Here is a 23,556-nt window from a genome sequence, read left to right on the forward strand (position 1 = left end):
ACTTGGGCAATATTAGCGTTTTCCCCGGCAAAACAAATTTCTTTTTGGGGTCCGAAGCTGTGCTCGGAGCAGAAGGCTCGGGCACAGGGTGCAAGCACAGGGTGCAAGCACATGGCTCTGCTGCTCTCCTGCAGCCTGGCAGGTCTTTTGGGAACCCACCATAGAGGACAAGGGGATGTGGGGGACGCAGCAGCAGTGACTGAAAGGAGAGGATTAACCTGGAAATGTGATGGGAAACCACTGACCTCTTCTCCGCCGGCTTCACGCCCACTGACAGCGATGCCATGGCCGTCACTGTCTCCGCCTCCTCGTTCTCACACTTCTGGGCCTCCACCAGGGAATATCCCACCGTGGAGGCAAAACGCTGCAGGGAATGCCAGTACTTGCCTGGGGGACAGGTGACAACAGGGCCATCAGGGCACCATTCCAGCTCCTGCTTTCCCAAACACGGCCACCGGCTGGGAACTGCCCAGGGAACACTAATCTCATCTATACTCTCACTTTAAGGGCCTTAGGTGCTCAAAAAACAATTCCTTTCCCGCTTCAAATCCCTCAGAAACTTCTAGGCCCAAGGACAAATGTACCTGGAAATGTCTCTCTATCAAAAAAAAAACCACAGGAGAGGGAAAGATGCAGTCCAGATCTGGATCCAGCTGTTGACTGCCATGTGCTTTCAGTGGGCAAGTCCCTGAAGACTAAACAAGTCCAAGGTGTATTTAGAGCCATTAAAGTTGGAAAAGACCTCCAAGATCAGCATTCCCAAGCTTCAACCTCCAATGTATTTTTTTATGTTGGCAGTTTGACACCCTTTTGCATTGAGAAAAACACAGGGAAGGCTCCAGGGGAAAAAATTTCTGATAATTTCTCCAGGCAAGGATCAATGCAATGATTTTAAACTTCTTGGCTAAATAAACCTAAAATATCAACAACTGCCAGCAAAACTCATAGAATATCCTTGGAAAGGACCTAGAGGGATCATCAAGTCCAACTCCTGGTCCTGCCCAGGACATCCCAAGAATCCCAGCCTGTGCCTGAAAACCTGCTTCACTTCCACTCTACTCCTCATTAATGGGTGCCACAACACCCAGCAAGACTTGTGTTATGCAGAGATACTTAATTGCTTTTGAAGAAGTGAGAGCACCCTCTAATGGAAGGACACTCTGTCCTTTACAAGATTTTAGAGCTTTAAATTATTGTTAGGTTAACAGCAGGACTGGATCATCCTGACGGTCGTGCTCTGATTCTGTAATTCCCCCTGAAGGGCTAGCTGGGCACGGCTCCATGCACAGTAACACCAGTCTGTGGCTGCACAAACCCAGTTCAGGGTGCAGTGACTGCCAGGAAACTGGGAGATGGGAGCACAGAGCTGGCAGAAAGATGGAGAAACCCAAGGGGTGTCCCCAGGGAACCAGCTGGGTTGGTGGGGCTGCACTCACTGTGGATCTCGATGACTTTCTCCATGGAATGCACCGCGTTAGCATTTGCTCTCTGCTGGAAAACCTTCTCTGGAAGAGGGTCAAGCTGGAGAGAGAGAAAGAGAGGAACACCAAAGGCATGTTACCATTGAATCCCAGAATGGTTTTGGTGGGAAGGGACGTTACAGTTCATCCCATTCCATCCCCTGCCATGGGCAGGGACACCTCCCACTCGTCAGTTCTGCAGTGGGAACATGCCTGTGCCATCCCAGGGAAAGGCCTGACAGCACTGCTGGAGGAATGTTTTAGGATTTATTTGATTTAGAAAAACCAAGAAGAGGAGACACCTCTGCCCTCCCAGCTTCTCCACTAATGAATGAATTCATCCCAAACCTCCAAGGAGGGCTGTCCAAAACAAGAGATGTCCACTGCGGGTAACTGTGCTGAAAACAGCACTCAAGGCCCAACCAGATATGTTTCCCCAGCAAAGAACAGCTAGAGTTTAATAGTTAAAAATATCTATGGAAAAGTTTAACTTCTGCTCAAAGCCAAGAGAAGCTGCAGCCAAGACTGCTCTTATGAGCACATGGTAGCCATTCCATAGGTACTTCACAGGATGCTGCATTCCAGATTCAGTAATTATGGATTGCACTTTTTATTAATTCTCCACTCTAAAAATAGTTCTGCTCCAAACTGCTTTCTGTATGACATTAAGTGAAGGCAAAAGCAACTCCTGGATGAGTCTCTGAGCAAGAGCTTTCCAAGGCCTCCTGGTGGACACTGAGACAAAGCACGTTCCTGATTCCAGAGCACACTCTTCCTCCTGAAATAACACTCACAAACAGCCTCAGACTGTGGAAAAGGCAGAAAAAAACCTCTGGGCATGAGGCACCTGGTTGTCATCACCTTCTTGTTTGAAGGGCAGAGGCTAGTGATGCCCACGATGGACTGAGCAGCTCTGCAGGGTCATGGGAGAGGAATGGTGGCTAACTGGTGTGGACTGGATTCAGCAGACCTGGGAATCATGGAATCATGGAATACTGGGGGGTGAAGGAATCTTAAAACTCATCTCAACCTACCTCCTGCCACGGGCAGGGACACCTTCCACTGTCCTAGGTTGCTACAAGCCCCAATATCCAATCTAGCCTTGGACACTTCCTGGGATCCAGGGGCAGCCACAGCTTCTCTGGGCACCCTATCCCAGGGCCTCACCACCCTCACAGGGAACAATTCCTTCTCAAAACTTCACCTAACCCTGCCTTCTGTGGTTAAAATGGACTAAAACCATTCCTCTTCCTGTCCCATCATGACCTTGTCCAAAGTTCCTGTCCAGCTCTCTTGGAGCTGCTTCAGCCACTGAAGATTTCTCCCTGGTGCCTCCCCCAAGCTGAACAACCCAGACTCTCTCAGCCTGTATCAAAGTCTCTCCCTTCACCAAACCCACCTCTTATTTCCACCGAAGCCCCGTGAGCTTTGCACAGTTCTGCCACCATGGCAGTGCAGGTCCATTCCCCAGCCCTGAGCCCCTCCCCAGAGCAGTAATCAGCTGCACAGCCCCAGCTCTGGTTTCATTTCCTGGCAGGTTGGAAAGGAGCGGGCTCCTGTGCTCGCCCCGTGCTTCTCCCCATGCGGGAGTTTTGATCTCCGCTGGTGGACACCGGCGCTCGGGGGGCTGGCACCGTTCCCCTCATTTCCTACCAGCCCCAGTGGAGCTCCAGGACGGCTCCTGAGCCAGCCCAGCTCCCTGCAGCCTGCCCTGGCCACAGCTGCCTGTCCATGTGTGTGCAGGCAGGATCCTCCGACACGCTGTAGATCAAACCGCATCAAAGGGCCGCGGCACAGAGCTGCAGCCGTTCCCCCCCGACTCCCTTGCCTTCAAAAGGTTTGAGGAAAGACCTGGATAAAACGAGCGTTTCCTGCTTTCTGATGTGTGGGTAAGCCAGGGAATATTAGCCTATCTGCACAGCCCACCTAGGACCAGCGAGACCAGGTCTGTGTTTAAGCGTCCTTGTAGCCATTATTAAAATAATCAGTGTTTTTTACCTTTAAGGATCAATATTCCCTCTGCTCAATGAAACCACTCAGACAGCTCACAACAGCCAAGGTATCCTGAGTGCTGAGCTCTCCCCACAGCCTCACACTCCCAAACACATCCATGGCTTGGATCAAGCACTTTTTTACTGCATGTGGTTGCAGTCAGCCTCCTGTGATCTTAGGAGCACACTGAGCAGGAGGAATGACATCCTCCAGGTGTTATTCCCACTGCTTCCCTTTCCAAGTGCATCCTGCACCCACAGGTGGATGGAGCCAGAGGAATTGTCTTTGGTGACCACTTAAAACAGATGGGTGCTACAATGAACACCTCACAGAATCCCAGGATGGTCTGGCTTACATGGGAGCTTAAAGCCCGTCCAGTTGTACCCCCTGCCATGGGCAGGGACACCTTCCCCGATCCCACGTTGCTTCAAACCTTATCCAACCTGGCCTTGGACACTTCCAGGGATCCAGGGGCAGCCACAGCTTCTCTGGGCACCCTGTGCCAGGGCCTCACCACTGAAGCCTCCCTGTTTCCATGCTGATGTGGCAGCTGCCTCCCGAGTTTTCAGCTGTCTCGAGGGCTGAGTGCAGGCTGGAGCCATTCCCTGTGCCCAGAGCTTTCTCAGAACTGCCTGGCCAAGCAAAAGGAGCAGGATGCTCCCTGGACACTGGGAGCTGGGATGCTGGATCAGGTGTTTCTGATGAATCTGGTTTCTCTCCTGGCTCGGCTACTCCAGGCTCCCCCTTAATGTTGAGTGTGGATACTCCAAGACAGAGCACTTGTCCAACAGGCTGGAAGTCAAACTGCTCCACACCTCCATGCAGATCCAAGCTCCCTGCCCATCTCCCCAGACACCTGATGATCACTGAACTCCCCAGAAATCTCCCACTGTCTCCCACTGGAGACAGACCCACTGCTTGGCCCCTCTTGGTGCTGCACCTCAGCCCAAACTAACCATACTCAAAAGCCCCCAGACATGGTTTCAAGGTGCACAAGAGGGGGTTTAGGTTGGATATTAGGGAAAATTCCTTCACTGGAAGTGTGCTCAGGCATTGAGTCAGGCTGCCCAGGGCAGTGGTGGAGTCACCATCCCTGCAGGGCTTTCAAAGATGTGCAGATGTAGTGTTCCTTCTGTCATCCCACTGACTAAAAGTGGGGGTAAAGGCAGAAAAGATGGAGTATCTACAGTTTTCACTGTAGGAAAATACCCTGAGCTCATAAGAATCCAACATCTTGCTGTACTTCTCTGTCTGGCTCTTATCTTGCAACCATCCCCCCCCTAACCTTTCTGGCCAATTTCTCTGACACAGCCAAGGCTTTTCCTACACAACAACGTGCAGAAAAAAGAAAATGAAACTCCAAGGAAAAAAATGCAGCTTCAAACCATGTCAAGCAAGCTGCCCCATGCAACAGGCATAGGCTGTAGGACTAGAGAGGGGGACAAAGAGAAGGGAAGGCTTGCACAACAAATTCAGAAATTAATTAAAAGAGATGTTTTTCAAAGAGCACAAAGTAAATTATTTGGAGAAAGAACAAACCCAAAAAATCATTCTTAGCTGTTTCCCTCATCGCATGGACTGCAAAGCACAGGTGGTTTTTGAGCACAAAACAAACATTCTTTAAAACACCACGTGTCAGAAGGACACGAAACCCCGACAGAAACTTGGCAGAGGGGAGGATGAGATGCCCCAAGCCATGGGGAAAGGAGGTTTTGGGGGTGCCTGTACCTCGTTTCCCAGCAAGGCAGACACACAAGCCTCCGAGGCGTCGCAGATGGCGGTGAGGTCGTGGCCACCCTCGAGGGCCAGCACGACGCGGCCCCCAGCCAGCCCCATCAGCTGCTTCGTCAGGTACCCGAAGCCTGCAACGAGGGAACAGAGGAAATGCAGGAGAAGGGCAAAGGTGGCGGCTGGAATCAGGCTCCTGGCGGAGGATCAAAGAATTAGGGAGAGGAATTACATCACATTAAAAACCCAGCGGGGATTTGAAAGGGCTTGGCACATAACACGAGCCAGGTTGGGCTTTTTCATTCCAGCCACGGCTTCCCTGGGATGGATCCATGTGTCCCCCACCAAGCACCACCTCGGCTGAGAGCATCCCCTTGCCACCCCTCAGCACCCCAAATTAAAGCCAGCAGCCAACATGGAAGCAGGGAAAGGGACGGATTTCTGCTGGATGCTGCTTTGGGGGAAGGAGGAGGAAGAGGAATAAGCCCAGTTTGGGTCGGGATAGTAGCAGAGCAGTGCCCCAGAGAGATTTAGGTTTGACATCTCGTTCTCAGCAGACGGCTCTTCCCGTCCATAATATGCTATAAAAATTCCAGGGGCACGCGGCACTTTGATCAGATGACACACAATACATTTCTGCCCCCTTTAAACAAAACAGAACCAAGCGGCGAGGATTTAAAAAATGTGTCCTCAAAGCAACCTTCCCCCTCCAGGAGAAGGAAAAAAAAAAAAAAATCTAAAAGCCAAACAAAGGAAAAGCCAGGGAATTTCTCCCCTCCATCTCCACTCCCTGCTTTCCACTTTGGAGCAAACGCCTTTGCGAGTGGACAAATTAACAAATTAACAGGCAATGAAAAACATCCACTGCTGAGCCCATAACTGGCTTTGTGAGAGGAGCAGAGCATGGCAAATTGAAACAGCAGGTAAACAAAACCTTCCCTTTCCCAACTGTTTCTGGATATCTCAAGGAACTTGTCTCCTGTAAACCTATTGCACTTTATTCTTATATAAAGTTTATAGGTTCAGCTCCCTTACGAGGTTTTAAAGTTCACTGTAGAGAACAACCTTCCTGGCTGGAACAAACTCTTAAAAAATAATAATAAAACCCTTTTTGCAAGAAAAACTGTCCTCTGGACTCATTTGAATGAAATGGTGCCAGGTGAACTCCACATAACCTGGGGGGGATTTCAGTGCATCTCCCAAAAACATCCCAGACCCGAAGCAAAGAGGAGGGTTTGTGTGTCTCTGTAATTAATTCAAAGGTGGGGAGCAGAAATATTCAGCTCAAAATTTTAATAAGGTGTCCTGAAGGAAGAAATGGATTTGTGGTAGCAACGAGAATGTTTACAGCTGGTATAGCCTTTTCTGCAATTTTATATTAATGCCAGCAAAACTCTTTAATTTAGCAGAGATGTGACTACAAATAAATTACATAATATTACATATTGAATATTTCAAAGCTGAAATATGTAATGTTAAAAAAAGAATAAAATTAAGGCTTCAACCAAGCCAAAATATGCATTATAAAAAGATAAATGCCATGAAAATTCAAAGAAAAAGGATGGAAGTTTTGCCGTTGAAATGAAAGATCTGAAATAGATCCTGCAAAGTAAAATCTGGGAACACTCTCCTTTAATCCTTTAAGGACAGCAGCAGAAGTAAAGCCCCCACTTACATTTTGCTGACAGATTATATCCTCCAAGGGGTGTGGGGTGCCCTTCCACAGCATCGAAACCAGATGACACCAGAACAACGTCTGGGGCAAACTCGTTGGCAATGGGCATCACTACTGTCCTGCAACACAAAATATCCACAGCACACGTGTTAGGGAGGCTCCTGAGCAAAGGCAGGGGTGTTCCCACTCTCTCACCAAACCCTTATTCCATGGCAGCAAAGCCCATCTCTTTCCCTAATTTTAGGAGAGCCAGGCTGGAAGAACTCCTGCACTCTCTGAGATTTCCTCCAATGAGTTGTCACCCCTTGTGTTGCCCATTTGGGATCACATCCTGCTTTACGTACATGGGAATAAGGGTAAAATACGAGGGCATCGGGCACAGGCTGCAAAACCACCTGGGAAACCTCACCCCATGGCATTATCTTCAAGTCCTCCCCCAAAACATCTCCTCTAGGCTTTGCTAAGTGATTCCTTCCTTGCTGCACTTCTCATTTCCCACAATGAAAAGCTGGGAGTGTCCCATCCTCTGTCTGCATCCATGGCGCAGAACAGATTTAGAATGCAAATATCCCAGCTAAATCCACTTCTGCCAACGCTGCTTTCTCACCCAAATCCACCTCTCCCAATGCCAGTTCCCCATCCTCTGACGTTTTGTTCACTAAGAAATGGATGGAAGTGCTCAGCATCCCCATCCTATTGATGGTTCAAGTTGTATTTAAATGAAACAAGGGGTCTGTTCCTGGGGTTTCTCACCAAAAGGCCTTTTTCTCCTTTGACTTCTCTCTCTCCAAACTCCACAATTTCTCCTCAAAACCAACACGAGGTTGTAACATCCCATTCCCCACATCAAGAAGCACTTCCCAAATTATGTTTTTTCCACTGTAACTGCACCTACTGAATTCTGGATGCATCTCTAGGGCAACCTGACCTGTAATTTTCCCATTTCCCCATCCTAGGAACAGCCACCAGCCAGGATAACTTTCTACAGCAGGAACTGAAGGTATTTTACCCACATCCCAAAGCATGGACCTGTAAATATCTTTGCACACATGAGAACTTCACTCTTTACTGAGTCTTTATGTGATGCTCTAAAAACAGAGCCCAGGGGGGCCTGTTCCGTGCTGAGATGGCTCAAGTGCTATCAGGATGCTCATAAAAGCTCCCTGGTTTTTGCCATGAGGATATTAAACAGCCATGAGACATCTGCCACAGTCAGCAGCTCGTGACATCCAGCTGAGCTTGAGTTTATTTTTAACGGGGCATCAACCTCTGCCAGGCACTGAGCAAACCCATCCCCAAGTCTCCACTGCCACCACGGAGCAGGGACAGGCACCCAGACACCAAACCCCGCCCCATCACCTCCCAGCTTTATTTTTTTTCCCAGTTTTTGCCACAGCAACTCTAGAGCCTCCTGCAACTGCTGCCGATGGCTGCACTCAGACACGGAGACCTCTGCGAGAAAAAAGGGATATAATTTTCCCTTAATCTGCACAAAATCCCAACAAGGAATTTGAATTTTCTCCTCTAACGGCGTGATTGCCCCTCTCCATTTTGCCTTGGGGGGATGACTGCGTGAGGAAGACAAGAGCACAGTTGTGGCTGGTGACTTTACAGTTTGGTAGAATCCACAGAAATTTTTAGGAGAAGCCACCCCCTTCCCCAAGGCCTGAAGCAGCAATTCCAGAGCAAGTGCAGCAGCCAAGGGCTTATTTTCCCTGAGCTTTGAAGTGCTGCTGAGCTCTCTCGTTCCTAACCCAAAGAAAACTGCTCAAATCATCAGATTTATTCCCCACCCCCTCGAATTCCGACGCCGTGGGAGCTGCTGGGATCTCAGTGGAAGCGTGGGATCACCAGAGCCAGCCCAAACCTGCACCCCCAAGGGGTGGGGATGGCCCATCAGCACTGAGCAACCCATGGGATCACGGACCCACAGGGATTCTCAGCCGTGGGCCAGCATATGGAGCACAGAATGGCTGGGAAGGACCTTAAACACCATCTCATCCCAACCCCTGGCACCCCGGGTATCCAATCCTGCCAATCACAGAGGATCCTGGGGCAGCTGGTGACGGGCAGCTGGAGGTGGCTGTGGGTGACAGCGACAGAGTGACACCTCCAGCACAGCCACACGGCCCCCAGGGCTAACCCTGAACCCTGCCAGGGGCAGCTTTAGGAGAGGAAAAGCCCTTCTTCCTAATTCCAGTAGGACACCAGCATCCCAAAGCCACAGCCCCAGCTCTGTCTGATGCTCTCCACTGATGTAAAACTTGATCCAGGAGGGTCAAAGCCAGCATTCCACCACTTTGCCCTTTTAATTGTAAGAAAAAAATGACAAAAAACCGGTGTGTTTCTGAGATTCCGTCTGTGGACAGCCTTTTGGACACATCTCATCCAGCTTTTTGCTTTTTCATTTTCCCTTGTCCACAGATAAAACCAGCCCCTTTGCTCAGATCCACCCCAGTACAGCCAAACTCTGCAGATGAAACAAACTGCAAACAGCCCCATGGCTTTGCTCTGCTGACGAGACTATTAAAAAGCCAGAAATTCAAATTATTACCCAGGAGATAAGCAGTTCTGCCTGGAATTGGATCTTTCAAGGAATGGCTGAGGTGGCTGTAAAGTTATTCACTGAGGAATGAATATTCCTAACAATGAATATTCATTCCATCCACGTAGAATTTCTTAAAAATCAAGGAAAAGTGAAATTCCCAAATTTCAGAGGCTTGCTTTGCTTGCTTAAAATAAATGAAATCTCTTTATTTGCCTGGTTACAGCTGAGCTGAACAGCTCTACACAAGAGCAAACTGATGGCTGCAACCAGCAAAACCTCCCCATTGTGTTCTGCAATCACTTGGGAGAGAGGAAACAAAAATAAATGCAATTTTAGATCTATTTTCCAGAAGGCTGAATGAACAATTTTTAGCCTGGCATTAGCCAATTCCCCAATTAAATGCCTAATAAACGACAGGCAGATGAAACAATCCTACAGAGGATTATTTTGGGCTTTAAATGCTCAATTGCAGTGAGTAAATTGGTTAAGCTTAGAAGGCTGAACACTTTTTTAGAGACTTTTTCCTGACACTCGGCCACATCTATGTTTTATGTATATTTTTATATATGCTATGTACATATGTATATATATTAAGTGTATAGATTTCTATTATACATATATTTACGTATGTATTGGCATATTTTATATTTCATATATATCATGTGTATATTTCGATATATGCTATGCATATATAGTTTTATACACGTTATATATTTGATATAAATAAACTGAAAATGTTATCCACTGCTCCTCAGGCTAACCAGCTTCCCGAAAATTCCAGTCTTTGCTTCTCCATGGTCATTTACTGTGTCAAAAGGGATTAGGAATGCGGGGATGAAATCGGCATGGGGAGAGCATGAAATCGAAAATACAGCAACAACCGTTCCAGGCAAAACATCATCATCTCTTCCCCCTCCTCTTCCTCCTCCTTGCTCCTGAAATGGTTTACAGATCAAGGGAAAAGCCCAAATCCCCCCAAAACTGGTTCCTGAACTTGTTTAATGCTTTTTGAAAGTGGCAGGAGCAGGAGGGGGAAGTGCAGTCCTGGCTTTTTCCTCCCGCTTAAGGTGCTTTAAATAAAGTCGAATGTGGAATTGAGCTGTACGTGGAATTATGGCTGTGGAAGAGACTTCAGGACAGGGGAAAAAATTCTTAGACATGATACAAATGCTGGAATCATCAGGAAAACTTCCTTGCAGTAAGCTCAGAGGGAAACTCCTGCAGATAAAATATTTTTAATTTCACTAATTGCTGTTCCTGTGTAATAAGGAACCAGCCGGAGCCTTCCCATTTCTCCTGCAGGTCTCAGCTGGGTTTGCACCTGGATCAGGAGGATTGAGAGAGGCAAACAGGATTTCTGCTCATATAAAATGTTAGGGAACAACAAATCCTGGTCCAAAAATCCCCTCCGAATTTTACAATGTTTGTTTCTGTAACTACGGAACAACAGCGCAGGCACCAGGAACGTTCTGAGGAGTTCAGGACTTTGGGAACTGTGTGCCCTGCGTTTTTCCCATTAAACTGACCCCATTCCTGCCTGATCTGTGCACTCTGGGATTGGCCACACGCTCAGGGGGTGAGTTCAGGCGTGGGATGTGGAGCTGCTCCAGCATAGCCGAGTCTACCACACGGTGCAGGAGCTCCAGGCTCCCAGAAAACTCCCCAAATCCCTTCTGATCATCCCCACACACAAAAACAGGGCACCCCAACCTGCACCGGGGACAGGCAGTGATTTCAGCCCCAGGTTAGGAAGGTAACAAGTGACAAAATGCAGGGAAAAGCACATTTTTAACTCCGGTTCTCATTTCTGATACGTCTCGGTGGCACTGAGGACCATCCAGAGGCCAGCAGAGCTTGGGAACCCCAATGCTGAGGAGATAATATCTGGAGATAGGATGAAAATCACTGATGTGAGTTCCCATCGTTTTTTGGACAGAGCAAACCCACTCTGAAACAGGTTTTCAGCATGGGGAGGAGCAGTTTCACTGGGATTTATTTATTTATTCCCTCATTTCTCTCGTTTAGAAGGACACTTATCTCAGTTATTTTTATTTCTTAAACCCACACACTGGGTCCTCCTGAAATACTACAAGAAAAAAGCAAGGAGCATGTATCTTACTTAAGTATCTGTTCCTTTTACACAGAAAAAAGACTTTTTTCCCTAAAAACAGGCAGGCATATGAAGAGTTAAGGCTTGGAAAAAAAAAAAAAAAAAAAAAAAAAGAAGAAAAAGTCTATCAGTATCTTTGCCTAGCTCAAAGGATTTCCACTGATTCCTCTCCAGACTTCAAAGCCTCACAGTTTGGCATTCGGACTGGTTTGAATTAAAGCTCAGTTCTCCACTGCGAGTTTCCAAGTTCATGGTGAAAATGCCTCCTGCTTCTGGAGTTCATTATGGCCAATTTTCTTATCTTTTCTTCATCTTCGGTTTGATCCCCAGCAAATGCAACGTGGCATTCGACGGGGTGGAATAACAAGGTGCTGCCTTGAAGGCATGTATTGTCTCAAGGGGCTAAAGCAAGAAAAGAAGGGGGAAAAAAATAGGATATATGACCCATTCCCTTCACTTTCTAACTCTCGGGGGACTATAAATTGCAAACTTCAAAGCGTTATTTTACATTAAAATCAATAGAAAGATTCAGGGGGTGGGGGTGGGGGGGAAAAATGTTTTTCAAAGGAGCTGGTTAAGATTTGAAAAGGTCACTTGATAATGTATTATCATGGCCAAACTTGGCATAGGATGAAAAAGAAGCTTCTCGTTTAACTTAGGGTTAAACTGAAGGTGTGTAGGCTCCAGGAGGAGCATCCCTCAGCTCCCCCAAAACTCCCCAAAATAATGGCTGTGATCAGCTCCAGAGGCTGTGCCCTAAACAGCTGCAGCATCCAGGCAAGCAGAGCCCAGGAATGGCTGGCAAAAGCCTCACTGTGCAGCCCTGAGCCTTTTCCAAGAGCCTGGAAACTCATTTCATGTCCCCGTGTCCCCAGCTCTGGGTGCTCTGGCTGATGATGGGACCCATCCTGGGCACTGCTGGGAACAGGCAGGCTTGCACTCTGAGCAAAGTGCTGCCTTCCTGGGGCCAGGAGTGACACAAATGGCAGTGATGTGTGTCATTCTAAATGGTGTGTGCTCTCTGAGGACTTTTTGATGGCAGAACGAAGAGGGGGAAAAGGGCACTTTTTGCTCAGTCTAACAGGACATGACAGGGAAGAGTAGAAAATAATGCTCCCGGATTTAACGCTGTTCCAAGCAGGTGATATTCTAGAAACTCACACCCCATGTTCTGGCAAGTGTGTGTCTGTGTGAATGCAGGCCACCAGAGGTGCACTAAAGCTGGTGTGAGGACAGAAAACCACTTCAGATTGTTAATGGAGAGGCCAGGCAGACCCCTTGGCACAGGGGTGGGACAGGAGAGTGTCTAAGAAAAATCACGGAATGGTTTGGGTGGGAAGAAGACTTCAAGTTCATGCGATGCCACCCCTGCCATAGGCAGGGACATCTTCCACTAGCCCAGGTGGCTCCAAGTCCCAGTGCCCAGCCTGGCCTTGGACACTTCCAGGGATCCAGGGGCAGCCACAGCTTCTCTGGGTAACCTGTGCCAGGGCCTCTTTTGGATGAATAATATTAAAATTTTAAAGCTTATCAAAAGCAAAATCAAGAAGGATGGCACGAGGAGAAAGAAACCCAGCTGAGATGAAAAATACATTTGTGAGAGGGAAAATTCAGTAGTACCTGAAGGCAGTTAAATATTCTGTGTCTCCCATGGGCGGATCCAGGCCACCAGTAAATGCCATGTTAACATTGAAACCAACTCCTGCTCCTGTGCCAACCTGGAAAAGGGAAATGGGACTCTTGATTAGCAAATTCTGGCAACACATCTTTGCTCTTTAGATGTTCTCCCAGTTGAATTTGGATTTGGATTAGTAGTGAGGTTGATTAGTCCCTGATCCCAAAAACAAGATCCACACTCAGATCAGTATGGGAGCTGAGGACCAGTTTTGTTTGACTGCTGCTCACCCAAAAAAAATCCCATCATCTACTGCACCCTCTTGATTTTTTTTTTGCAGCAGAGTGTGCTGCATGTAATACCTTTCCATAATTCATTTTCAGCTTGATTCAGGAGCATATTTTATATTTCACTATAGTTGCAGATGGGGGAAAAAATGTATTTTAATCAGAGTGAGCTCCCCCTCTGCTGGAGAAGAATAGGATTCACAGAGAAGGGATTTTGGCCGCTTGAGGGACACGTGGGTGGGAGATGCAAATACATCCCTCTCCTTGCTTATACTGCAAATGTCCCCATCTGCCCTGCCTGTGACTACCTGAGAGAGGGGAAAACTGAAAAATAAACCAGGGGCTTCCAGCACGTTAAATTTTTTTTTGTCCAGAAGGTCTTTGCATATGAAAAAAAAAAGAATTAAGAAGTGACAATTAATGTGTTGCACAGCTGGATAAAACTGCACGGCTTTTACTGCACATTATTCCTCGTACTGGTGCAAATATTTTTGCTAAAAAAACACAGGGGTGGGTGTTCATCTACCCACAGTTAGTTATCCATTGTTGGCTTAAATCAAACTTGTTTTGTATCCTTTCTTTTACTTGGTCTAAAATGACACATCTAAAAATGACTCTTTTTGTAAACCAGATTGTTAAAAAGCAGGAATTAAGCCTGATGCAAAGGGCTGCTGTTCCTTCACAAAAGGGTGATGGAGCAGCATCACATCACATTTAAGAGGTTTAAATGGAGACATTGATGTTTTTCTCAAGCAGAAAATGCAAAATTGACAGGGGAAGAAGTTTTCATATGTCACCTGGAGAGTCTCAGAGCACTCTAAGTATTCCATAAAATTTCCTTTTGCTATATCACTCTGAAGGACCATATTTCCTGCCAGCCCAGAGGGAAAGGAAGGATGAACTCCAGGAACAACCAGAACTCAGCTGTCAGCTCCACTGGCCCAGCCCTCCTGCTGCAGGCTCTGAGGACACCACCAGCAAAGGGGGTTTGCTCCAGCAGCATCCGTGACTGGCCCTCAAATCCCACAAATTTGGGGTGGAGGTGCAGCCTTGGTGGTAGTGAGCAATGCCTGGGCAGGGCCAGGAGAAAGAAGGGGAGGTGGAGAAGGGCCAGGAGAAGGGGAGGGTGGAGAAAGAGACGTGGAGAAGGGGAGGCAGACAGGCTCCATGGCTGTGCCAGGAAAAGCGAGCATGGGTGGTGCAGCCATGGACAATCTGTTCCTTCTGCATCTAAGCAACAACTTCTGCCGAGGAAGGGGAAATCCCGAACAGGACATGGAGTGCTGGGACAGCTGGCAGACGGCTCCTCTGGAACAGGTTGTCCCACAAGGGCTGGAGAGCTTTAATTGCAGTGACTCATTGCTCCAGCTCCGGCCGGGACACTGTGCCCGCGGCTGTCACACAACACGGACCTGGTGTGTCCTTGGACGGGAACAAAAACCCAGAGGAGATCTGGCAAGGTGGCAGGGGCTCCTCTGAGTCCCAGGACTCCGGAATCCATGTGCTCACCTCGTCTGGAGCGCCGCTGCCTGGGAAGAAGTTGCCGTCATCGTAGCGATGTAGTGAGATATAAAGGACATTGGGATCGTTGTAGAAGGCCTGCTGAGTACCATTCCCATGGTGGACATCCTGCAGGGACAGGGAGCACAGCAGGGAGGTTAATCCTTCAGGAGAAACATGGATTAAAGGCATCAGTTTGGATTTGGAGGCGTTTTCTTCACTGCTGAGCTTCGTTTTCTCCAACCTGGCTGAAGCAGTTCTTGGGGAATGGGAATAACCTGCTTTGCACACCTGGTTTGAGATGATACTCCTTGTTTAACACATGGGATAAACACAATCCCAAATGTCTGCCAAACTGAGGATTCATTTACCTTGATGGAAAGACCAATCCTGAGGGGATGAAGATACTGGGATATTTGTTGCCCCACATCTGCATCTTTAGTCAGTCTGTGGGGTGAGCACTGATCCAAATAAAGCTCTGTTGGATCCAGGTTAAACAACACAACCCACGAGAGCTCCCCTCTTGAGCTGTTGTGTGGTGCACAAACCCAGTCTGTGACAGGACAGAAATTGAAACAAATTTCATGTCCCTCCCTGACATGAAAAACAGGTCAGAAGTGAGGGAAAAAACATCCATCCAGTAGGTCCAAAAGGCAAAATAAATGCATTTTAACCTGCGGGTTTAACTGGTGGGTGATTTGTAGCAACAGAACCAAAACCTTTGGCTGATATCCAGTCACTCCAATGCCTTCCTAGCCACATAAAATCTATTAAAAAATAAACGTCTATAAATTGCCACAGCAGAATCTCAAAGAAGCCCTTTCCTTTCATTTGAAAATTGCAGTCCCTTTACGAATTTCTTCTCTGATTAGAACACTTTTGCTCAACTAAAACCTCAAATTTTGTCTTGCAGACCACGAGCAAGAAGTTTTTCACTGACTTACAGACTGAATTTTCACTGATTTCCCTTGCAGGAAGAAACCCACATCGAACAATTTTCACCTGCTCTCCCCAAAGGGAAAGAAGGGGCATTTACTCACCCAGTCCACGATGAGGATTTTGCTCACGTTGAGCCTTTGCTGGAGCAGCTTGGCTGCGATTGCCACGGAGTTAAAATAGCAGAAACCCCTGGGGAGGGGACACAAGAGAAAACAAAGGTGTTAATTACAGCTTCCCATGGTGCCAGACCCATCACCTAGATGGAACACAGGAGGAAAGATTCCTTCTGCTCTCACTCTTCCTTTCTCCCTGGAAACATGGAAAGGCTTATGTTGGGAGGGACCTTAAAGCTCATCTTGCTCCATGGGCAGGGACACCTTCCACTAGATTCATTTCCCACTGGAAGTGCTGAATTCCAGCAGCAGGTCCCAGGGAAACTTGTCCCACACTTGCCCAAATCCACTGCTGATCCTTGCTAGGAAACACTCCCAAAAAGCACTGAGCAGGATCTTACCCTGCTCCAGGGAATCTGGGGAGCTTTGAACACCACACATCTCATCTAGCAAGAAACAGAAACTCCACAGCACTAACCTAACAGAACTCCTTTGGAATTTCCAGCTGTGCACCTCCCATCAAAGGAGCCCTAGATGAAGCCAGTGAACCCCATACTCACATGGGTGTGCTCTCCTCTGCATGGTGACCCGGGGGCCGGACAACAGCAAATCCGTTCTGCACACAAAACACAAGGACAGGAAAAGGTCAGAGGGACAAGGAGGGACGCAGGGGGTGCAGCCTGAAGCCTTAATCCTGCTTGGGAACTCTGGAGCTGCTCTTGGTGGATTCCCCACAAGGTCATGGCAGTGGATGATGCTTTCCCTCGTTGTGGAGGGGAAAAAGGTCCTGGAGCTGCTGCACAGCAGAGCCCTGAGCAGAGCCCAGCACAGAGCACAGCTGGGGCTGTTTTCATACCTTCAGTTCTCCTGTGGCCACTTTGAACACCAGCTCGATGACACAGCCCACGGCCAGGCGAGCGGCGCCTGACGAGTGCACCTCGTTCCAAATGGTGTCACTGTCAACCTGATGGGGACACACAGCAACCAGGTCAGCAACAGGGAGGGCAGCCAGGAATCAAGAGACCCCTATCTTATAAAGACATCACTCACACGGGGTGACAGGACAAGGGGAATAGATTTAAACTGAAAGGGAGGGGGTTTAGTTCAGCTATTGGGAAGGAATTGTCTCTGTGAGGGTGGGCAGGCCCTGGCACAGGGTGCCCAGAGAAGCTGTGGCTGCCCCTCGATCCCTGGAAGTGTCCAAGGCCAGGCTGGAGCAAGCTGGCTAGTGGAAGATGTCCCTGCCCATGGGGACAGGGATGGAATGAGATGCCCTCTCAGATCCCTTCCAAACCAAAACATTCCATGATTCTGTGAGTCTGTGACCACAGAATCAGCATTTCTCTTTAATTGCTGCTGATCCCAGATGAAATAAAAAAAGCTTTATGAAATAATTTAATGGGTCTTTAAAATAAAAAAATCCACAATAAAGAGGGATGTTTAGCATTGGGCATTTAAAAGATGACTGCCCAGGAGTGACAGCAGCTTCCCTGAGGAACCACAAGCTCACCCACTCTAACAACAGACATTGAGCATCCTGTGCACACAGATTTGCTCCAATGCTAAATATTCAACAGAACCACCCTATTTCCCCCCGAAAATGTGGAAACAGGCCACAGGCAAGGCAAGGCACCCCGCAGGCATGCCTGTGCTGCTGTTACTCCAGATCATGCCACTGGATTCCTCACCAGCTATTTTTCACATATTACTCTGCCCTGAGTGTATTTATGGAAACAATGGCAAAAGGCAGAGATGGGAAGAAAGAGATCATTGGTTGTGCCTGGCTCATCAGCAGTGACAAGTGGTCCCACAGAGGACTGATCTGCCTCCTTCCAAACCATGCTGCAGCCATCACTGGAAGTGATTCCAGCTCCATGATCATGGATGGTATCTGGTAGCATCCACTCCGAGGATGCTTTGGAAGCCAGATTAAACTAGGAAAGCACTTAGAGAACACCAAAAAGCCTCTGGGGAATGCCACTGTGTTGTGTGCAGTGACTCTTTGTGGCCTCAGGGCTCCTCTGGACCCCTGTAAGTTTGGGCAATAACATGGGAATAGCAGCAGGATGGAGTCTGAGTTACATGTGACAGCTTCAGGAACCCTGGATCAGGACTGCACACATGCAGAAGATGGGACTGACCTGAGCAGGTCTCTCCAAAAGTCCCCAAAGAGGTGGGAATAAGCACAAGCTGCTTCTCCCCCCCACTGAGGGATGCACTGGTGCTTTGTGAGGGCCCATCTTTGGCAGCCTCTCACTGGCTCTGACCACCCACAAGTGTATCTATCCCATCTCTGGGCATATCTAACCCATCTTCCAGCAAACCCAACCCATTTTTCCTGGTCTTTGGAAGAAAATACCTCAGGACATCAGCAGGGAAGAGCTTCCCTTCTTGCCTGGACATAGGGAGCTCAGGGCTCCTTCCATGGGCCCTCTTCAATCCCTGTGAGGCTCCAGGGGAATGGAAACACAAAATACCCAAATTCATGTATCCTAAGAGGCCAACAGTCCCTCAGATGGCTGTTGGGGCCAGTTTTCCCCATAAAACAGACAGGATTCTTCAGTGCTAGATTAGAGGCAAGCACTGCCACATTCAGGCCCCAGCAGAAACCAGGCTCCTGCCAGGAGCATTCCAAGAATAATGTCCAAAATGAAACCCAAAGAGTTTTTCCTCCATCATAATAAAAATTGCAATTTCCTTACAATTATTTCCTTCTTTTAAGGAAAATTCAAGTTTTTTTATTGATATCCACGATGAGGCTCCTACTCACACTGTAAATTCCTCCTACTCACACTGCAAACTTTCCTATCCTCTGATGTGCAGCTATCTCAGAATTAAATGAGCACCTTATGAAAGATTTTATTATTCTACTATTTAATTTAGCTGGAAAACCACACAGGTAAGAAATCAAGCACCAGCATAGGTAGACACAGGTTGCACCAGAGCTGCAGACCCTGCAAAGTGAAGGAGTTCTGCTCTTCCCTCAGAGAGGAAGACACCCCACCGTGTCTCCTCCTGCTCTCAATTAAATAATCCTCACATTCTGCTCCTCCGACTCACTAATTAGTTCCTCCTCATTTCCATTCCACGGCAGTCCTTTCCGTGCTCTCTGCTCTATGAGAACTTACTTTGCTTGCACAGTTAAAATTGTTGATACACTCTCATCAAAGCCCTTGCACCCAAAATAGAATCACCTGCTCTGGAGAAAATCAACAACACAAACACCTCTGGAAAAATGATGCAGAAAAATGATGCAGATCTTCAGATATTTTTAGAATGTGCGCAGCAAAACACTACACAAGAAAGAAAACAAATTTATCAGCTACCCTGAAATCAAGCCTTTGAGCGTTTTTTTGAAGAATCTGGATGAAAGTGTGCTGGGATGATCTTGTAGATTTTTGCAGCTTTAACTCCTTTCTCCCAAAACCTTCTTCTAATTATCCTGGATTAGGGAAGGCTGTGGTGCTTGGAAGGATGATGTCGAATAAAGGGTGTGAGCTGCAGAGGAGCAAAGTTGAGCAAAATTCCCAAGTGATCAGCAGAAATAAATGAGTGACGTTTCACTCAGAGCTCACATCTGTTGATTTCAGGGCTTCTGTGCTGTCTTTCTTTCTCTCCTGCTAGGACCAGACAGCTGCAGAAGGGAGGAGGCTTGCAGCCATGGGAAGGCTTCTTGGGATAAACCAACGAGAAAAAAGTGTTTCCAAGCACTTGGGAACAAATTTACCCTTTCTCTCCTTGATTTCAAGCCACCGAGACTGAGTTTTTAATATGAAGAGAGAGTGTGAAAGGTGTCACGAAATGAAGGGATTTGCTCTGAACTGTTTTCCTTCTGCTTCACTCCAAGAGCTCCAGGAGTGTTTGGACATCACTCTCAGGGATGCACAGGGTGGGACTGTTGGGGTGTCTGTGCAGGGACAGGAGTTGGATCAAGGATCCCTGTGGGTGCTTTCAACTCTGGATATGCTTTGATTCACTCTCTTGCCTGTCCTTCATCTTGCTCCTCGCTGAGGAGAACTCATGGCTGCCCAAGCTCCATGCTCTATCCTGAAGGCTAAACAGCTCTCCAGGGGCTTCTCCCCCTCAAAAAACTGCCCTGCACCCCCCTCCAGACCCATCTTTCATTTTCATCTACACAACATCCCCAAAGGGAGAAAGCTACACTTGGTTGCTTGCAGGAAAAGAACCTGGTTTCAAAGGTTTCAGCCCAAAATTGCACCCTCAGCTCCCGAATTCCACTCAGCAGCCATCATTCCACTTTATCCTGGCTCCAGTATAAATCCAAAGGAGGACCTGTCCCACATTATTCTACCGATTTTCAGATTTTTTTTTTTTCCTTTCCTTTTGGTTTTATGACATCATTCTTGCCCTCTGAAACATATTTGGCAAACAATGGGGAATGGCTTCCCTCTAATAGAGGGCAGGATGAGGTGGGATATTGGAAGGAATTCTTCCCTGTGAGGGTGGGGAGACCCTGGCAGAGGTTTCACTGGTAGGATTGTTAAAATACTGCACCAAAATCAGCAAATAATCAATATTAAGGGGCTGTGGAGACAACCAAGCAGCAAGCACCATCTTTATCAGGAGCATAGCAGGAATACCAGCACTGAGGCGTTTCCTGCCCTGATTTGGGATTTAATGCAAGACTTCTGGGCCCGTGCTGGGCTCAGACACTGTCTCTACTTGTTACCATTCAGTCTTCATTTGCAAATGATAATTTTTTTTTTTGCTTTGAATGGCATGCCTGACTGCAGGGCAGAGTAAATCCAAGCCTTTTAAGCTCTGGCCAAAAATTTGCCATGAATTAGGCGACTGCAGCATATTTACAATACAAAATAAAATATCTCCACGAGTGGCAGTACGAATAAATGACGATTATTCTCTCTCTTTTTTTTTTTTTTTTTTTTTTTTTCTGACGGGATAATTTTCAAAGCAGCGATTTTGCAAAGGCTCAGGAAGAAAACAATTTTGTTTCATTTCCATAACAGAATCCAGACCTTGAAAATTCAACCTCACGAGCTACAATTATGCAGCAGAACTACCACTGTGAATTTTCAAACACAATGCCTTTTATTGTCTCTTCTCATTCTTTTCCCCCTCCTGCTCTCCATGATTTTCTGTCCTGTCACCCTCCACAGAAACTCTGGAGCAGAAAGTCTAACTTGAAAGGGAAACTTTTAAGCTTTCAGGCTTCAAAGGAAAACAAGAAAACCTTCAAAACAAGGTATTTAGGGTTTAGGGTTTTCTCGGCTTTATGGGAAAAAACAACAGCAAAAAGCCTGATGATATGAAAATTTGACAGCTGAAAAGTAATGCTCAGCTTTCCCAGGAGGGGTGGAGGGGTATTTTAGTCACCTCCTGGAGAATCCACATGGATTAACCTGGAGGTGGAGAATAAAAAATGCCAGATACTGTCTCCTTCCAGGGCAGCGATGCAGCCAACCTGCTCTTCACAGGAATACACACATTCCCAAATATTGTCCTATTTCATGGCCACGTTTCCCACCTGCTGTGGGAGGAAGGCAGCTCTGGAGCCCCAAGACTGAGGATGGAACAGCTCCACAGCATGGGCACGTCCTGCTTTCCACGGAGAGAAAAAAAAAAAAAAAAAAAAGCACTTTGGGATGCAAGGGCTGCTTCCAAAAGCAGCAACCCCTTCACCATGAAACATCCCCGCCTGAGAAAGGAGGTTTTTCCTCCTGAACAGGCTCGGGCTCCCCGGAGCAGCTCTGCAATCCTTGCTCTGCTTTTGCAGAAAGGCACGTGAGCCTGAGGCAGCCCGTGCCCCAGGCAGCCCCTGGCTGCTCACGGGCAGCATCTGGCTGCAATTAACCCGCCCCATGGAATGCAAAGCAGCAATTTTTGGTACTGGGGGCACCAGGAGAGAACAAACAGGACATTATTTACACATTAAAGGGAGTTACTTACCCCGACACCACCGCAAGGCAGCCTGACAAACATCGACGTTAGAGAACCTGTGGGGGGGACAAGAAAGGCACTCCCTGAGTCAAAAAGTCAGAGATCACCAGACTCTGGGGCCAATTTTGTGGCAATTCTGCAATCTTTCCGAGCACAGAAACACAGACTGGGGGTTTTCTTCCCATTTTCATCCAGCCCTGTTACAACACACACACACTCACACACACACACACAGAATGAGCACTTTTGGGCTCCTGCAAAAGCTGTTTATAAATCACTCATTTTTAGGCAAGATTTGAGTGCTGTCTGATGTTTCGAGATGATATATGAGGAAGATGCCACCAACAATCACTCAGCATGTCTTCTCAGATGAGCACTTTAACCCCTTCCCACTGAGAGAGAACAGGAAATGATAAAAACACCCCAATTATCATTCATCTGCAGCTACTAGATGACTTTGGAGAGCACGGGCTTCATAAAAGAGGAAGACTGAAAAATAAACCAGTGGCAAGCAAAGAAAAAACATGTGTTTTGACTGAAATAGCATAACCAATAAGGAGAATTTGAGAAAAATTAAGAAAACCATCTGCAGGGCTAATTCTGGATCTGTAAGAAATGTAACATCACTTTTGGGGCTTGTCTGTGAGTAAATTACCCTCCATTCAAAATTCCGTGGGGCCTTGAGCAACCTGGTCTGGTGGAAGGTGTTCTTGCCCATGGCAGGGGGTGGAATGGGATGGGCTTCAAGGTCCATTCCCACTCAAACCATTTGGGATTCTGTTATTGAAAGAGGAGTTCATGCATCTGGACTCATCTGAGCTCAAAGTGAGATGCTCTCTTTGATTAAATGCACGTGGGAGTCCTTAGATCATCCTGCCTCGGACCTCCTGTCACATCTCACTGCTAATCCACCCATTATTTCCGTATTTGTCTTCTCGACAACAATTTATGGTTGCTCCCTACAAATCAAAAGCAGCCTTATTTGCCTGAGTTTCAACTGGTCCAACAGGTTCCAAGTATTTCCACTGTCCATGGAGAGATGGGTTTGTATTTTGGATCCGTGACAGGATTAAGGGGGAATGACTTTAAACTAAAAGAGGGCAGGGCTGGATGGGATATTGGGAAGGAATTGTTCCCTGGGAGGGTGGGCAGGCCCTGGCACAGGGTGCCCAGAGCAGCTGTGGCTGCCCCTGGATCCCTGGAAGTGTCCCAGGCCAGGCTGGACACTGGGGCTTGGAGCACTTGGGACAGTGGAAGGTGTCCCTGCCATGGCAGGGGTGGGATGAGATGAGCTTTAAGGTCCCTTCCCACCCAAACCGTTCTAGGATTCTGTGACTCCATGAAGGCACATCCCCCTTTTTCATTTGCAGAAGCTTAACAGGAAACATCTTGTGTCCTGAAAAGCCTTTTCCCTTTCAGGCTGAGGTTTCTCAGGCTTTTTTCTTCCTCACAGAGGTATCAAAGGCAAAGAGTTTACACGGAGTCATCAGACACCTGCCAAGACACTCAGCCCTAACAAGCTCCCATTTGCATCCCCAAACCTCACATCAAGCTTTGCCCTCAGCCTTCAAACCTGCCCTGAACCCACCCTCTAACCTGTTTCAAAGAACCCCACAAAGTTGGTTTGTAAATTCAAAAGCTTTTCAAACCCCCAGTGGGAGAGGATGGCC

General features: G+C 47.5%; 1 protein-coding gene across 7 annotated transcripts in view; it reads right to left on the bottom strand.

The window, feature by feature from the left end:
- HDAC4 (histone deacetylase 4) overlaps positions 1–23,556 on the bottom strand; it is a 170,095-nt gene that overhangs the window by 5,631 nt on the left and 140,908 nt on the right. For all 7 annotated transcript variants that reach the window (XM_088167569.1, XM_014889888.2, XM_088167565.1 and 4 more), the window contains exons 17-26: positions 21,896–21,942; positions 16,824–16,931; positions 16,528–16,583; positions 15,956–16,043; positions 14,925–15,044; positions 13,134–13,231; positions 6,856–6,974; positions 5,181–5,314; positions 1,437–1,521; positions 246–387 (exon numbers count right to left, since the gene is read on the bottom strand). In XM_088167569.1, the coding sequence (XP_088023695.1) occupies positions 246–387; positions 1,437–1,521; positions 5,181–5,314; positions 6,856–6,974; positions 13,134–13,231; positions 14,925–15,044; positions 15,956–16,043; positions 16,528–16,583; positions 16,824–16,931; positions 21,896–21,942 (997 nt within the window). The remainder of the gene's footprint in view (positions 1–245; positions 388–1,436; positions 1,522–5,180; positions 5,315–6,855; positions 6,975–13,133; positions 13,232–14,924; positions 15,045–15,955; positions 16,044–16,527; positions 16,584–16,823; positions 16,932–21,895; positions 21,943–23,556) is intronic.

The sequence above is a fragment of the Sturnus vulgaris genome, chromosome 7 (genome assembly GCF_052056855.1).
Source record: "Sturnus vulgaris isolate bStuVul1 chromosome 7, bStuVul1.hap1, whole genome shotgun sequence".
Classification (NCBI taxonomy): Eukaryota; Metazoa; Chordata; class Aves; order Passeriformes; family Sturnidae; genus Sturnus; species Sturnus vulgaris.